Here is a 13,519-nt window from a genome sequence, read left to right as displayed (position 1 = left end):
CTTCCTTGCAATATTGTTATGAGGATGCAATGAGTTATGTGTATAAAGCATCAAATAATAATACCTGGCTAATTTTTGGTACTCAAATGTTATGTCCTTATGCCCTTAAATGTTACTTTAATTAAAATACTTTTTCATTTTTATTTTATGCCAGTCTGCAAGGTCAAGTTTAGTATAGGTAGATGAAAACACCTTCATCAAAGGAAAACTGAGTTCTCTCTCATAGCAAATGAGAGCATGGTATCTTGGGAGCTTGACTGGAGGCCTCATCTCCAAGAACTACCCCCCTGTTTGGATGCAGGCTGTAAGGGCAGAGAAGGTGGGGTAGGGATTGAGTCCTGGGGTCCTGGGGTCTGCCGATTCTGCTTCATTCAGATATAATACAGGGAGGGAGGTGGGCTGGAGTTGGACTCCTTTTCAAAGTTTTTAGTTAGTTTGTTTATATTCAGCTTCTTTCTAAACAGAAATTTTGAAATGGATTACAATGACATATGTATTCAGAATAGAGGTTTTACAAACCAGAAATAGAAAAGTAAAGCCATAAAAAGTAGGGAAACAACATATTTTCATCCAAACACGAGAACCTGTGAGTAAAGGTGGGGGTGGGGGGACTATTAAAAATGATACTAGAGCAACAGACATACACTGGGACTGTCCCAAGCAAACTAGGATGCATGGTCATCCTCGACAAAGGGGAGGAGGAGCACATGCACTAGCTGAGATCATTTTAATGACTGCTGTGCTTGAACTTCACATCTGGCATTGAGCTTCCTGGGGGCAGGGAGAATAGAGAATATAATGGGGTACACAATTTTCTTTAAAGAAGGAAGTACACCTATTCTTCAAAAGCCATCAATTTTCTCATCATGAAATACATTTCTGTTTATTCAAATATTCTTACTGAAATACAATTTAGAGAATATCTTGAAAACAGGAAAATATTGCCCATAATCCTATCATTTAGCCTGGTCTACATGCAGATATTGATTTACAAAGTTGTAATCATAGAACACTTATAACTCTGTGTCTTTCTTTTCAACTTCATATCAAACCATAAACATTTTTATGCTGCTAACTTAATTTCCATGTTAGTAAGTTTGAATAGCTGCATACTACCCCATTTGATATACCATTGCCTACTTAACCATTATCCTACTATTGACAAATATATATAAATAAATATTGGTCATTAGGCTGTTCCCACTTATAACTTTTTCTTCCTCTATATAGTGCTGTAATAGATAGAGGAATATGCTTTTGCTTAAATTATTTCTTTAGGATACATTTCCAGGAATGAAGCCACTGTGAGTATGTAAACATTTTTCTTAATTTTGATAGATACTGCTAAGTTGATTTCCCAATGAGTCACCCCAGGGGTTGGCAGACTATGGCCTTCGGGCCAAGTGATGTTTTAATGGAACACAGCCATGCGCATCCATTTTCATATTGTCTATGGCTGCTTTCACACCAGAACAGAGTTGAGTAGTTGCAACAGAGACCATATAGCCCACGAAGTGTAAACTATTGGGTCGGCCAAAAAGTTCGTTCGTGTTTTGCGTAAGAAAACCCGAACGAACTTTTTGGCCAGTCCAATATTTACGACCTGTCCCAGTACAAAAAGAGCTTGCCAACCCTTAGATTATCCTAATGTACGTTCCCATACTGCCTGTACATGGTACCACATTCTAACAGAAATGAATTATGTGGGGGTCAGACATTTTCTTCCACAACATATTTGTAGTAGATGTTCGTGCTAGAAACTGCAAGCTGGCCATCAAAACCCTCTCTTTCCTTCTTCACAGTAATATAATGTTAGGATGTGGCTCTCCAGCTAACCTCCCCCCCAACCTTTGCAGCTAGTTGTGGTCCTGTGACTAAGCTCTCCCCAGTGGGATGGGAGTGGAAGTGATGTGAACCACCTTTGGCTCATTTCCCTAAGAGGAAATCTCTAGCCCTGGACTTCCATTCTTAATTTCTATCTTGTTTGAACCATTGCTCTCTTGAGTTTCTGTATGACAGTAACTACTGTTACCCTAACTACCATGCAAAAACTGGTACCAGAAGTGGGGTATTGTCATGATAAAAGCTAAAATTAGTGGCTCTGACTCAGTGGCCAGGTAGTGATGAAGAAGGAACAGATATAATCGGCGTGAAAGCCGGTGACCCTTGTTAGGATGTGGAAAAACATATGGTAAAACTTTTGCCTATGATAACTTTCAAAGCATACCACATACCAGGAGCTCTAAAGGAAGGAACTGGAGAAAACAGAATGTTAGTGGATGTTACCTCCCATCCTTGGTACATCTAGCAAATTATTATAAGAAAGAGAAGAATTGCCCAGTTTGCAAGCAAAGATAAAAGAGAAGAGAGAAAAATCAGACGTTGGGTCCCAGCACATTAGAAAAGCTTCTGTACCCCAAGGAACAGAAGATAAGCAGGTTGTGCTCCAAATCATTCTCAGAGACTTCTCTCAACCCAGTGAAGGCACCTAGTTCCACAGCAAAGATTAATCTAAAGGTATTGCCTTCTCACTCAAGTCTGCTGTTTCAGATGGCCTCAAGGTAGCCTCAATAAGTTAAGAAAGGTGAGACAAGAAAGGAAAGAAGTAAGGCAGTCTTAAGAGCTATATCTAAGAAAGAAACTTGGATGTGATTACCGGCAGATGGAACTGCCTGGGAGATACAGATCAGAAGCTATTCCATTTTTGGAGGCATTGAATTGTGAAAGGAAGTGCGGGTCTAACCTGAAAACATCTGCATCTATTGAAACTTGAAGAACCCTCAAGGCCCCTAAGCAGCAGTAAGCACAATTCTCACAGGAGGCAGGTTTCCAAAGGCCACTTCAGATGTGAAGTGAAGATATGGAAGCCATGAAAGACTTCTGAGAAGGCAAATCTAGGGACCTACAGGATAAAGGACAGGAGCGATCCCTCCTGCCACCTTCCAAGGGAGCAGAACCAGGGTCTAATCTTCTTTCACTGGCACAGTCCTTGCCTTTCCTGTCCCGCAGAATTCCATCATTTTTATAGACTAGTGCCTGCTTTGTATTTCCCGATGTAACTAGGTATGGCTGCCCAGCTAGAGACTGCACTTCCCAACTTGCTTTGCCACGACCTGTGGTCATTGGATCTGAGTTCTCACCCCTGGAATGTGAGTGTGTCATTCCTGCCTCACTGGCTTAAGAGGAAATGTCTAGCCTCGCCTTCTGTTCTTTCTCCCCTTCCTTCTGGCTGGAGTGGCAACAACTAGGACAACTTGGAAGCCATAGGATGATGAAGATGGCAGAGCTACCATCAGCTGTGTCTCCTGAGTGACTCCACGGACGAGAACCACCCATCCTCTTGGAATATCCTCCCCGGATTGTTGCATGAGTGAGAAAATCTTACTTTGTTGAGCGTTCGTTGCACTTTGGGTGTCTCTTCTTTTTTAAACAGAAACTAGTGTTACCCTAATACAATACAAAAGAACTTCCCAGAGAACTGTACCTGAGTATCCTCTTGATAATATTTTAATGAAATCAATTTTATTCAAATAACTTTAAATAAAACTTTACATCAAAATGTAAATTGAAAAGCAGTACTACATGCTATAAAGAGACTGTAACGGTGAGCATAATTATGATGAAAAATGGACAATTTTATTAAATTCAAGGTAGGTACTTTTGCCTGCAAAAGACTTTTAGCCTGAGGTCTATCTTCTCTGTTAAAACTGGACATAAAAATATTCCAGCACAAAGCTGTAGCTTTATCTCCTTGAAATCAGAATGACTAAAAGAGAATTGAAAAGAGTAATTTTCTCATGATGTGATTCAAGGTTCTCTAGCTCTATATCCATTTAGCACCTAAAGCCATCTTGGGTAACAAACAGCAGCCATCTTGGGTAACTGAATGACTTGAAGTTTGCATTAATCCAGCAGATTGAGTGCAAGATCGCAGCCTTCCTTTCATGTACCGAATCACTAACGATTATAAAATAGGTATGTCTTTAATTCCAAACAATGAATGAACAAGAATGAACACTGTTGGTAGACCATAAATTATGAGGAATATAAGGAATATCTGAAAGATGGAAAGCAGCAGATGCAGGAAATGAAGCTCAAAATGGTTCCCAAAGAGAGATGCAACAAAAGTGGATTTGGAGGATGCCCAAAACTCAGAGTAAGCGGTTTTGGGAGCTGGATGACTGGTTGGCATTCTGGGAAAAGAGCAGCTTGGTAAGTCCTCCCATCCTGGCTTTGTACCAAGTACCTGGGAGCCCAGGCGTCTGCCTCCAGGAAGGAGTATTGAGTGCAGGGACCTGAAACAGTGCCATGAGGAATGCAACCAGCCAGACAACTAGAAACCAGTGCACCTTACCCAGCGGAGCATCCCTAATCCCTCAAAACCATGGAAAATAGGCAGCAGTGATAGCACCATAGGCAAACTAACATGGAATCTCAAATTAACAGTTGTGCACAGAACCAAGAATCATTGTTTATCCATTAATGCTTGGCAAAAATTGAAGTCTAATGACACGGTATGGGGAAGCATGTATTGCTCCATTCATGGTAGTGTACCCACCTTAGCAGGTAATTTGGCAATATCTACAATCACTTAAATGCATTCACTCTTAACTCAGTAATTTCATTTCCAAGAAAGACTTGCCCATCAGCATGTGGAGGCAGATAAAGGACATTCTTTTTAGCAAATAACTGGAAACAACCTTAATGTCCCTTAATGGGGAAATGGTATATATAATGGAAAACTATGAAGCCATTAAAAAATAGTGAGATAACATATATACAATGAAATATTAGTCAGCCATGAAGAAGAATGAAATAATGTCATTTGCAGCAACATGGATGGACCTAGAGATTGTCATACTGAGTGAAGTAAGTCAGACAAAGACAAATATCATATGATATCACTTATATGTGGAACCTAAAAAAAATAGTACAAATGAACTTTTTACAGAATAGAAATAGAGTCACAGATGTAGAAAACAAACTTATGGTTACCAGGGGGAAGAAGGCGGGGGAGGGATAAAATGGGAGATTGGGATTGACATATACACACTACTATATATAAAACAGATAACTAACAAGGACCTACTGTATAGCACAGGGAACTCTACTCAATACTCTGTAATGACCTATACGGGAAAAGAATCTAAAAAACAGTGAATGTATATATATGTAGAACTGATTCACTCTGCTATACACCTGAAACTAACACAACATTGTAAATCAACTATACTCCAATAAAAATTTTTTAAAAATAGTGGGATAGATCTATATGCATGACATGGAAATAACTCCAAGAAATAGCGATACATTTATAAAAGCTAACCACAGAACAATACATCTAGTATGATCTTGTATTTAAAAAACAGCAAAAAATCTAAAACAGTGTGTATATCATGTATCTATCTATGCACATAAACAGATATGACAGTGTTCATACCAAATTTTTAACAATGGCTACTTTTAGAGAGGGGCCTGGGATGGAGTGGGTGATCATAGGAAACTAGAGCATGATTTATACCACTTGAATTTTATTTTTCTTAGTTTGACCGTTTTATTTAGGAATATATTTGTTCCATTTGTCTAATTAAAAAATAATGATGCAGCACTTAAGGTAGTGCCTACTATATAGCAGGTGCTCAACATATGCTAATTCAAACTTTTTTAAAATTAGTAAAATATTTGGGAAGTGTTAAAAATGTAAATATAAAGGATAATGTAGCATGATGTTTCTATGGCCAAGGTTTGACACATTAGAAGGCAATAAGTAAAGTGATGGAATTCTTCCTTGATATAAGTACTCAAAACAAGGAAGTAGAAAAAGGGGCATTACTAGGGGGAAAAGGGAATTCACCAAATAACCTAAGAGAGATATCCAAGGTCTCAAGGTAATCACACAGAATACAGCAATAAGCAGTAAGCAAACGCTTCCAGCAGAGCCGTAAGGAAGGCACACAGCACCCACAGAATGGTCATCTCACCTGTTGTCTTTGCTGAAGAGGTGGTGGATACCCCATTGAGCTCACTAGGACTCCTTTTTATGGGCCGTGGCTTGTATTCTCGTTTGGGGATGTTGGATGCAGCCGATATTCTGTAATACAGATTTGAAGGTCAGTCAGACAGCTGATGAAGAAAGCAAAGCCTCCAAGCCTACGTTTGCTCTGCTGTGATAAGCCTACAAATTTAGGTCCTAGGTGATGGTCGTGAAGGGGGTGATTTTTACACGTTGATTCGTGAGTAGCCCAAAGTGATAGCTTTGATATCCCGAATGTGGTTTTTCAACTATATGCAGATATACCTCGTTTTATTGCACTTCGCAGATATTGCGTTTTTTATAAATTGAAGGTGTGTGGCAATCCTGTGTACTATAGGTGCCATTCTTCCAACAGCATTTGCTCACTTTGTATCTCTGTCACATTTTGGTAATTCTCGAAATATTTCAAACTTTTTCTTTATTATTATATTTGTTGTGGTGATCTGTGATCAGTGATCTATGATGTTACTCTTGTAATTATTATGGGCCCCACAAACTGCGCCATGTAAGATGGCAATCTTAACTGATAAATGTGTGTGTTCTGACTGCTGCAGCTACCACCTCCAGCTGTTCCCCCATCTCTCTCTCTCTCTCCTCAGGCCTCCCTATTCCCTAAGACACAGTAAAATAGAAATTAGGCCAATTAATAACCCTATAATGGCCTCTAAGTCTTCAAGTGAAAGGGTCTTATATTGCTCACTTTAAATCAAAAGCTAGAAATGATTATGCTGAGTGAGGAAGGGATGTCCAAAGCCAAGATAGGCCAAAAGCTAGGCTTCTTGCACCAAACAGCCAAGTTGTGAATGCAAAGGAAACGTTCTTGAAGGAAATTAAAAGTGCTACTCCAATGAACACACAAATGGTAAGAAGGTGAAACAGCCTTATTGCTGATATGGAGAAAGTTGTAGTGATCTGGGTAGAAGATCAAACCAGCTACAACATTCCCTTAAGCCAAAGCCTAATCCAGAGCAAGGCCTTAACTCTCTTCAATTCAGCAAAGTCTGAGAGAGGTGAGGAAGCTGCAGAAGAAAAGTTTGAAGCTAGAAGCTGTTGGTTCAGGAGGTTTAAGGAAAGAAGTTGCCTCCATAACATAAAAGTGCAAGTGCTAATGTAGAAGCTGCAGCAAGTTATCTAGAAGATCAAGCTAAGATCATTAATGAAGGTGGTTACACTAAACAAGCGATTTTCAGTGTAGATGAAACAGCCTTCTATTGGAAGATGCCATCTAGGACTTTCATAGCTACAGAGGAGAAGTCAATGTCTGGTTTCAAAGCTTCAAAGGACAGGCTGACTCTCTTGTTAGAGGCTAATGCAGCTGGTGACTTTCAGTTGAAGCCAATACCCATTTACCATCCTGAAAATCCTAGGGCCCTTAAGAATTACGCTGAATCTACTCTGCCTTTGCTCCAGAAATGGAACAGCAAAGCCTGGATGATAACACATCTGTTCACAGCATGGCTGACTGAATATTTTAAGGCCACTGCTGAGACCTACTGCTCAGAAAAAAAGAGTCCTTTCAAAATATTTCTGCTCATTGACAATGCACCTGGTCATCCAAGAGCTCTGATGGAGATGTACAATGAGATCAGTGTTGTTTCATGCCTGCTAACACAACATCCATTCTGCAGCCCATGGATCAAGGAGTGGTGTCAACTTTCAAATCTTATTCTCGAAGAAATACATTTTGTAAGGCTCTAGTTGCCATAGATAGTGGTTCCTCTTATGGATCTGGGCAAAGTAAGTTGAAAGCCTTTTGGAAAGGATTCATCAGTCTAAATGCCTTTAAGAACATTTATGTTTATGGGAAGAGGTCAGAATATCTACATTATCAGGAGTTTGGAAGAAGAATTCCAACCCTCATGTATGAGTTTGAGGGATTCAAGACATCAGTGGAGGAAGTAACTGCAGATGTGGTGGAAATAGCAAGAGAACTGGAATTAGAAGTGGAGCCTGAAGATGTGACTGAATTACTGCAATCTCATGATTAAACTTTAACAGATGAGGAGTTGCTTCTTATGGATGAGCAAAGAAAGTGGTTTCTTGAGATGGAATCTACTCCTGGTGAAGATGTTGTGAAGATTGTTGGAATAGCAACAAAGGATTTAGAATACTATAAAACTTAGTTGATAAAGCAGCAGCAGGGTTTGAGAGGATTGACTCCAACTTTGAAAGAAGTTCTACTGTGGATACAATGCTATCCAACAGCACTGCACATTACAGAGAAATCATTCGTGAAAGGCAGAGTCAACCGATGCAGCAAACTTCACTGTTGTCTTATTTTAAGAAGTTGCCACAGCCTCCCAGCCTTCAGCAGCCCCCACCCTGACCAGTCAGCAGCCAGCAACATCGAGGCAGGACCCTCCACCAGCAAAAAGATTCGGACTCACTGAAGGCTCGGGTGATGGTTAGCATTTTTTAGCAATAAAGTATTTTTAAATTAGGGTATATACATTTTTTTTTTTTTTAGACACAATGCTATTGCACACTTACCAGACTACAGTTTAGTGTAAACATAACTTTTGTATGCACTGGGAAACCAAAAACTCTGTGTGACTCACTTTATTGCAATATTTGCTTTACTGTGGTAGTCTGGAACCAAATTCCCAATCTCTCCTAGGTATGCCTATATTTGTAAAGTATTTGTCTCTCATAAAGTCTCTGAGGCATCCAACAAGTACCAGGGATGAACTGGGCACTCAACAATGTTTCCTCCTCGTTTTCCTCATATAAAGATAGAATTAAGAAATGATGCTCAGGGGCTTCCCTGGTGGCGCAGTGGTTGAGAATCTGCCTGCCAATGCAGGGGACACGGGTTCGAGCCCTGGTCTGGGAAGATCCCACATGCCGCGGAGCAACTGGGCCCGTGAGCCACAACTACTGAGCCTGCGCGTCTGGAGCCTGTGCTCCTCAGCAAGAGAGGCCGCGATAGTGAGAGGCCCGCGCACTGCGATGAAGAGTGGCCCCCGCTTGCCGCAACTAGAGAAAGCCCTCGCACAGAAACGAAGACCCAACACAGCCATAAATAAATAAATAAATAAATTTAAAATGCATTTAAAAAAATTAAAAAAAAAAAAAAGAAACGATGCTCATGTGAGCAGTAGATGAACTACCTGCCTACAAAAGTGGAGAGTTCAGAGACTGTACCCACCTTTTGTCTTCCCTCTATAATTACTGCATTGATTTAAGCAAAAATCCCTCCAAATTTATTCATTATAATCATCCTGTGTAAAACAATTTTCTGTTATCAAACCTGGTCAAAAATTAGGGTAGTTTTTTAACCCAGTATTTTAATTAATAGGTTTGCCATGCACACTACATATATCACTAATTTTCAGAAAAGTAGAGAATATGTTTATCAGCAAAGTCACAGGGAACCCAGCAATGTTTCTTTGACCATTCAGAGGGTATTTTTGACTCTTTCAATATCTCTCAGAGTCAATGTTATGAACATGGGCTGGTATTTGTGCTGGTGAAGTAAAAACACATCTTTTTCGAGACATTTACATACTATCTGAATATCATCTCACTCCTCTCCACATCCCTAGATGCTGGGGAGGGAGTATATGCCATCCCACCCTCAGCTAAACTCTCATCAAGTCAGCAGTGAAGCCAGGACAGCTCTGTAAGGGCTGAATTCGAAGGCAAGTGAGCAACTTTGGTTGCCCTAAACACAGGTCATGAGTAAGGGCTTGAGTGAAAAGAAAAAGGAGAAAAGCTGCCAGATCCCTTTTCCCAGTTCTGTCCTATTGGCCAAAGCCATGTATTTATTATCTCAGTGCTATCCCACACCCAACCATGAAAGCCAGCTAAAGAAAATTCAAAACAGAACGGGGCAGTGGGAAGGGGGAGATGGAGAGAAAGAGAGAGAGACTGATTTCGATTGATTTTAACTCTGCAGCCCTAGGCTTGTAATGAACGTGAAGGCTCTTACCGCATCTGTAGCTTGCTCTGTAGCTCCTGCAGAATCTCTGTGGACTGTCTGTGATAGTCTAAAGCTGCCTCTATAAACACGGCCAACTGGCTGACTTGTTCTACCTGCAGCAGAAGTGGAAAATTACTCCATGGAGGCCAGCGCCTGTGTAATGTTCAGAAAGAGAAGAGACCAGCAACAAAGACCCAGCTTTGCAGGGAAGCGCCCTGTTTACCTGGGCTCTGGTCTATTTCATTTCATTTCATTGCGAAGTAATGATCACACAGGTCATGGTATAGAGCTATAAATGCTGGAAAAACATGTTTAAATTTATTTGTGATTATGAAGTTGATTTAACTCAATAAAAAAATGTCTACTTTTCCAATTAGATGATCTTCTCAGGAGATGTTTATGGTATAAAGTTCATGGATCTGAAAACGGAGAGATAAAGCTTTTCCAATTACAACTGAAGCCAAGGTTTAGTAAATGAACTGCTTCCTTAGCGAAGTGTCTCTATGGGCACTCTCTAGCTAAGTCACATCAAGAAACTAAGTAAATTAAGCTGTTCTCGGATAAGAAGGGAAGCCAGGAAGCAGGGCACGCACCAGGCCAAGACTTGCCAGCCCCCTTTATGTTTTTGTTGCCCCCTATATGTTTTTGTTGCTATCAGCACAAAATCATTTCCCTGAAAAAAACAGCCCAAAGGAATGAACTAGAAAGACTCTGGCAGCTCTCTTTCCCACGAAGCAAGACATTCATGAAATTAGTGACAAAAATTACAGTGGACGTAAAAAAATAAAATGAAAAAGTTATGTTACATAAAAAAGCCTGGAAGGCCTGGGGATGCATAATTTGAGGAAGAGCCATCTCCAGTAGGGCACTGGAGCTCCCTTCCCTGCTTCCCTACGTGTTTGAGGGGCTGCTACAGAAAAGAATGATTCATTAAGCTGATTTCCACAAGCCTCAGAGGCAGGACCACTGGGTTGAGGTGATGGGACGGGGAGGGGGTGGGAGGCAGCGTGAATCCCGTGAACTCCAGAACCAGACAAAGGCACAAATCAAAATCAATCCCCCTCTTTCCTAAGCTTCCCCATAGTCCATGCATCACCTCCTTACTTCATTTGCTAATCAGCTTAGGGGAAAGTCTGCCTGTTTATTCACCCTTACACCCTCACCCTGCAAAACCAATCATGGACTCCTTTGCCTTCAAAGATCCAAGCTATTTTCATTTGCTATTACTGACTGTGCTTTAGCTGTCTATACTTTCATTTTCCTTGCCCATGTACACCATTTTAAACACGGGTTCATGTTCATGTAAGATATACATGGACTTCCACTTGGGCCATACTGTGATCAGCGTCTGCACGATGAAATCCCACCGTATTACATTTACTTTACCACACTCTGTGGCTGGAAGAGCAACAAGCCTAGCCTTAAATTTCCAAAAACTCAATAAACAAAACAAAGACAGCCTGGCCCCTACAAAATCCTAAGGATTTCTTAAGTTTCACCTCTTTGGCTTCTACACATACTGTTAAATAAGTCCAGCACCACAGCCTAACAGGATCACAGTAGAATCTGCTATGGATTCCTTATAGTGTAAGAGCTGTGTGCTGGTTAAAATCTGCACCACACTTCTCTATCTTTAGTAAAGTTAATTTATATATTAATACCCACTTTGAAATATGCTTGACATCTTATAATTTTTAAGGGAACAGTGAAAGGTAGTTGAATGAATATTCCTTGAAACACACGTGGTGTTGGGAGGGGGGATCACCAGCTATCATCTCTGATGTGGCTAAAATATTAGATTATGTATTCCGGAGAGGCATTTGGATTCATTGGATGGCTGACTTTGGGAAGGAAATGGATCTTGGGGTCCCTTAATACCTGGAAGACAAAAGCAGTGCTGTACAGCGCCTGCACACAGTAGGTGCTCAATGCAACTGCTGAAGAGGTGGTTATGAAGCTATAAGTCTCTTGTTGACAGTGAAGCCATGTGGTGCCCCAAGTGGATTATCTGCCTTTCCCTGCCAGAAAAATGGAAGCTTCCAGCTGTCCCCGGGCCATGAGCGGTGAGTTGCATGCTGGTGGCCTCTGCTTCCCAAACCCCAGTGAGAATTCAATACCTGAACTGGCAGAATCAAGGTTGCAATAAACCCAGGCCTGGCAAGAGTCAAAACCTGTCCAGAAGGTAAAACATTTCTTCCACTGGCCACACCACTCAATTTGGCAAATTCACCTATTGAAGCAGGAGATGTCACCTGGGATGAGAAGAAAACCTTAATTCCACTGCCACCTGAGACCTGTGCTGCCACTTGGCTGGTGCCGTCTTGAGAGTAAAGTGTGACCTCACACCCCGGAAGGGTTCCCATGACACACAGTGGAACAGAATTACCAGAGAATTAGCTCCGGTCTCTGAAAGTAAAGTGCACTTGCTGTTACAGATGAGGTCACACCCAGCTCAGATGCCTCAAGTGAGAAACTCATGATGCAAACAGACTTCCCTATGGGGCAGCTAGAGGTGAAGGAGGCAGAGGCCAGACAAAGGCGGTGCTGGCTGACAAACGGGCGGGGTGAGGACTGTGACACTACCTGGGAGGTACATGGAACCATGAAACCAGAAGGAGCTTTTGGTGGACAGAAAAGTGGCCCCCAAAGACGTCCAAGTCCTATTTCTCCAAATCTGTGAATATATTACTAGATGGCAAGAGGGCCTTTGCGGATGTGATTTATGTAAAGGATCTGGGAATAGGAGATTACCTGCATCATCTGGGTGGGCCCAAAATAATACCAGGGTGCTTTAAGAGGAAGGCAGGAGGGTTAGAGTAAGAAAAGGAGATGCGTCAGTGGAAGCAGAAGCAGAGTGAGAGATTTGAAGGTGCTTCACTGCTGGCTTTGAAGTGGAGGAAGAGGCTGTGAACCAAGGGATGCAGGTGGCCTCTAGAAGTTGGAAAAGACAAAGAAATGGATTCTTCCCTACAGCCTCCAGGAGGAATTCAGCCCTGCCAATACCTTGATTTCAGGACTTCCAACCTGCGGTCTTTAAGATAATAGATTTGTGTTGTTTTAAGCCACAGATCTGTGATGATTCAGCAGCAATAGGACACTGCCATTTCAGAGCTGCTTTGGCCTATTCTCAAATGAAGCAAAATCTAACAATGGGACTAGCTCTGGTCAGGGACCCCTGTTTATGGGGGATGGGAGTTGTTACCTTGAGACTCATAGGAACCAAACTCATGGGGCTAATGAACACACTGAGGCTGTTGGAAGTACCTTAGCGCTGGGGATGGGGGCAGAGACTAAGAGCGGGAGAAGTTCCCAGGAGCTGTGGAAAGTGTCCAGGGACACTTGGGTGGGATCTGAGCCACTGGGGGAGCCTGTGGACCAACAGCCATTGAGGGGGTTTGTGGAACTTTGGCTGTACCAAAGGAAGAATGGCTCAAAGGACTGCATAGTAAAGGCCCTCTAAGATCAACTCTCTGCAACAGGGATATGGAAATTGGGGTGGCAGAGAAGGAGCAGGGCTGTGAAATCTCCTCAGACCCTCCAACAATCAGTTACCAAGGGACTGG

At 41.6% G+C, this 13,519-nt stretch overlaps 1 protein-coding gene across 9 annotated transcripts in view; it reads right to left on the bottom strand.

Annotated features, from left to right (window-relative positions):
* The window catches only part of LOC309626986 (endophilin-A3), a 651,420-nt gene that overhangs the window by 394,202 nt on the left and 243,699 nt on the right, over nt 1–13,519 (bottom strand). For 8 of the 9 annotated variants that reach the window (XM_082388465.1, XM_082388463.1, XM_082388462.1 and 5 more), the window contains 2 exons: nt 9,966–10,069; nt 5,982–6,091 (listed from right to left, as the gene is read on the bottom strand). In XM_082388465.1, coding sequence (XP_082244591.1) covers nt 5,982–6,091; nt 9,966–10,069 — 214 coding nt within the window. Of the gene's footprint in view, nt 1–5,965; nt 6,092–9,965; nt 10,070–13,519 lie in introns of all 9 variants that reach the window. The other variant, XM_082388458.1, reaches the window with a different exon arrangement.

The sequence above is a fragment of the Balaenoptera borealis genome, assembly GCF_965194805.1.
Source record: "Balaenoptera borealis genome assembly, chromosome: 3".
In the NCBI taxonomy this organism is placed as follows: Eukaryota; Metazoa; Chordata; class Mammalia; order Artiodactyla; family Balaenopteridae; genus Balaenoptera; species Balaenoptera borealis.
Note: the sequence above shows the minus strand (reverse complement) of the source record. Positions and strands in the feature narration are given on the sequence as shown.